We start from the raw sequence: 2,822 nt of genomic DNA, 5'->3' as shown, positions 1-2,822 counted from the left end.
TTGGTTTCTATTCCTTTTAAGTCGCACACTCATTCTTTTTGGCCACACCTTATTTCACACTAAGGTAGTTTTTATTAGATATCATGACTTTTTTGTCAATACACACCAACAAAACACAGCAAGTAAGAAAGTGACACGTGATAGTAACTAACATTAGCTTTAGGATCGCAACCCTATTATTGGGAACAGACCTATATTTTACAGAACCTTCCTTTATACTAACGCCATGGAATTAAGATTAACAGGTTTTGTCATCACCTCCATGCAATCGGTACAGCCGTATGAAGCATCATTATTTACGCTAATTGCTTAAGCTAATATCACGTGACGCTAAATGCTCTTTAATTAGGATAATTTCATAAAATTTAGTAAATTTGTGCTGAAAAGTTGGTAATGAATAATCACTAATAACCATCCACCCATATCATTCTTTTGAAAACTTGAGCTACAAACAGTTAATCTAGTTTGCTTGGCCTAACCAATACTTATGTATCTGCATGTCATTTCACCTTATAGCTTTGCTGCTTTCAATCAGCCATCTTTAATCTGAATGACAAAAAACTAAAAACGATCGCTTTTACTCTTTAAGTGAAGCTGTAGTAAAAATGTTAGACTGATAGTTCATGTGACTTTTTGTGTAGGCATGTGCAAATTATTTTGCCAAATTTGAGAGGTTTTTGTTAAATAACTTTGCACATGTAGCTTATATTTACAGCAAATGCAACTCCTAATTGTAGGTGGTAAAGATCTATTAGTGTACCAAATTTGAAAAAAACATACAAAAGTATGTTTTGCTATCAAATAAAGTTTCCACACTTTCAGTGTGAAAAAAAAAAGGGGGGGAGAGTAAAGTCAATCAAAATTGGAGATGTAATATCTCAAGTATATTTTAATGGACTGCCTTGAAATTTAGTAGGTGAAGTAAGAGACCAGTATAGCACACCTACTGAAAATATGTGATAGTTTGGATTACCACAGTCCAAGATACAGAAGGTGGAAAATCATTAAACTATCACTCCTGATATCACAGTGTGTCCTGGCCACATGATACACTACCGGTGTCTTGATAGCAATTCACTCTTATGCAACTGTTCATAATTTTTCAGATTTTGAAGTTGACCCCTAAATGACTTCAGATCTGAGAAAGGCAAGAAAGGGAAATCACTTTAAAGACTATTTCTATTCAATGAAACTCATTTCTATGATAATGACAGACTGAACACTAACATTGCTATTTTAGTAACTATTATACATATTAAATCTAATTATAATTTTATCAAAATTTTTAGAATATGCCCTTTTTTTTTTCAAATACAGTAAAGAATAACAAAATATTATTGTGTGAAATACAAAATTAATATAGAGATAATAAATACTACACAAATCACCACAACGAAGTTTTGTAAAATATAAACACCATATTTGTTTTCTTATGTCAATAAAAGGAATAGGAAGTAATAGTAAAAATAAAACAAATTAACAGGCCAATTATTAACAATTGGAAAATCAATATTTGGTACTTGATCATTTTTCTTTTTTGGCACATCCCTAGCTCAGAAGGGATCATATTTTTTTATTACTAACCATTTTAATGTAAAGGAGTTTATGGTTTATACTATAAAAATACTTAAATTCTATTTAATTATATATCTCACTATTTCTATCTTTAACTATTACAATATGCATATCACATCTTACCCATATAAATTCTACACTTCCTGATACAAATACATTAAATACACGAGTATTTAATTTTTTCAATTGATTCCCCATTAGTTATTTACATACTTTTGCCAGTAAATAAGTTTTTTCTAGTAATTTCTAAACAAAACAACCAATTCTTAAAAATGTGATCATCTATATATATATAAAAGTTACCGAATGATCTGTTCTGGACATCTGGCTATTCTATTCATGAACTTATAGAAAACTCTGTCACCATGCTTTACTTGGCTTTTCTCATAACCTTCAGAAGTTGTCTTTTTCTCAACTGCACTAAAGAATAATAAAATATTATTAGCAGCATGAAATGAAATGTCAATATCATGATAAGAAATAATATACAGAACAACATAACAAACTTGTAAAATATAAAAACAGTTTCTATTTCACTATGGCATGACTTTACATAATTAATGTCAACTAATAAACACCTTGATTTTACAGATTAGTCCACAAACTGTGTTTTTATTGTTCAAAATCATTTATTATCATTATTCACTCATAGGGCCAGAGATCCGAATCAAATTTAAAGAAGAAAAAAACTTGTAGCAAAATATAACAAAATATACTATAATAAGGTGCAAGCAAGCATGCTCATCAAATTTTTGTGGACATGCAAAAGTCCACCTCCTTTAAAAAATTTAGCTACCAAAGTCTAAAACCTTAGCTCTTTCTGCATGGGCTCGGTCCCTGGGACTGACCTAATAACCATTTTGTGCTTGCTATAGTTTTCATCCTATAACTTTTAAATTAAGTTTATTAAAATGGCAGAGAAAGCCACTAGGGGACATTCTGAGCTTTCAATTGGTTATTCATATCATATATAGAAGTAAGTGTATACAAAGGAACATTTCCAAAAATGGAAAAAAGGTCGGCAGGGTGCCACTGTGTTTGATTCAGTACACGAGTGATATCTTAGCAAAAAGAAAAGATGAGAGATTCTTATTTTATATTTTAGCTTGTCAATATTGGTAATTTGAGTTTTTAATTCATACAAAACTATAGACTTAGTATTTTGTCTTCACAAGTATCTAACTTGAACCAGTGCTGCATTCAACATACCACGTGACATACAAAAATCGGTGTTTTTTAAATATTTA

General features: G+C 30.3%; 1 protein-coding gene across 1 annotated transcript in view; it reads right to left on the bottom strand.

The window, feature by feature from the left end:
- Positions 1-2,822, bottom strand: part of LOC106457471 (programmed cell death protein 2-like) — a 27,531-nt gene that overhangs the window by 9,710 nt on the left and 14,999 nt on the right. The window contains exon 5 of the mRNA XM_013916890.2: positions 1,879-1,995. Within this exon, the coding sequence (XP_013772344.1) occupies positions 1,879-1,995 (117 nt within the window). The remainder of the gene's footprint in view (positions 1-1,878; positions 1,996-2,822) is intronic.

The sequence above is a fragment of the Limulus polyphemus genome, unplaced genomic scaffold (genome assembly GCF_000517525.1).
Source record: "Limulus polyphemus unplaced genomic scaffold, Limulus_polyphemus-2.1.2 Scaffold335, whole genome shotgun sequence".
Taxonomy (NCBI): Eukaryota; Metazoa; Arthropoda; class Merostomata; order Xiphosura; family Limulidae; genus Limulus; species Limulus polyphemus.
The sequence above is the reverse complement of the archived record's forward strand: the minus strand, read 5'-3'. Positions and strand labels throughout refer to the sequence as shown.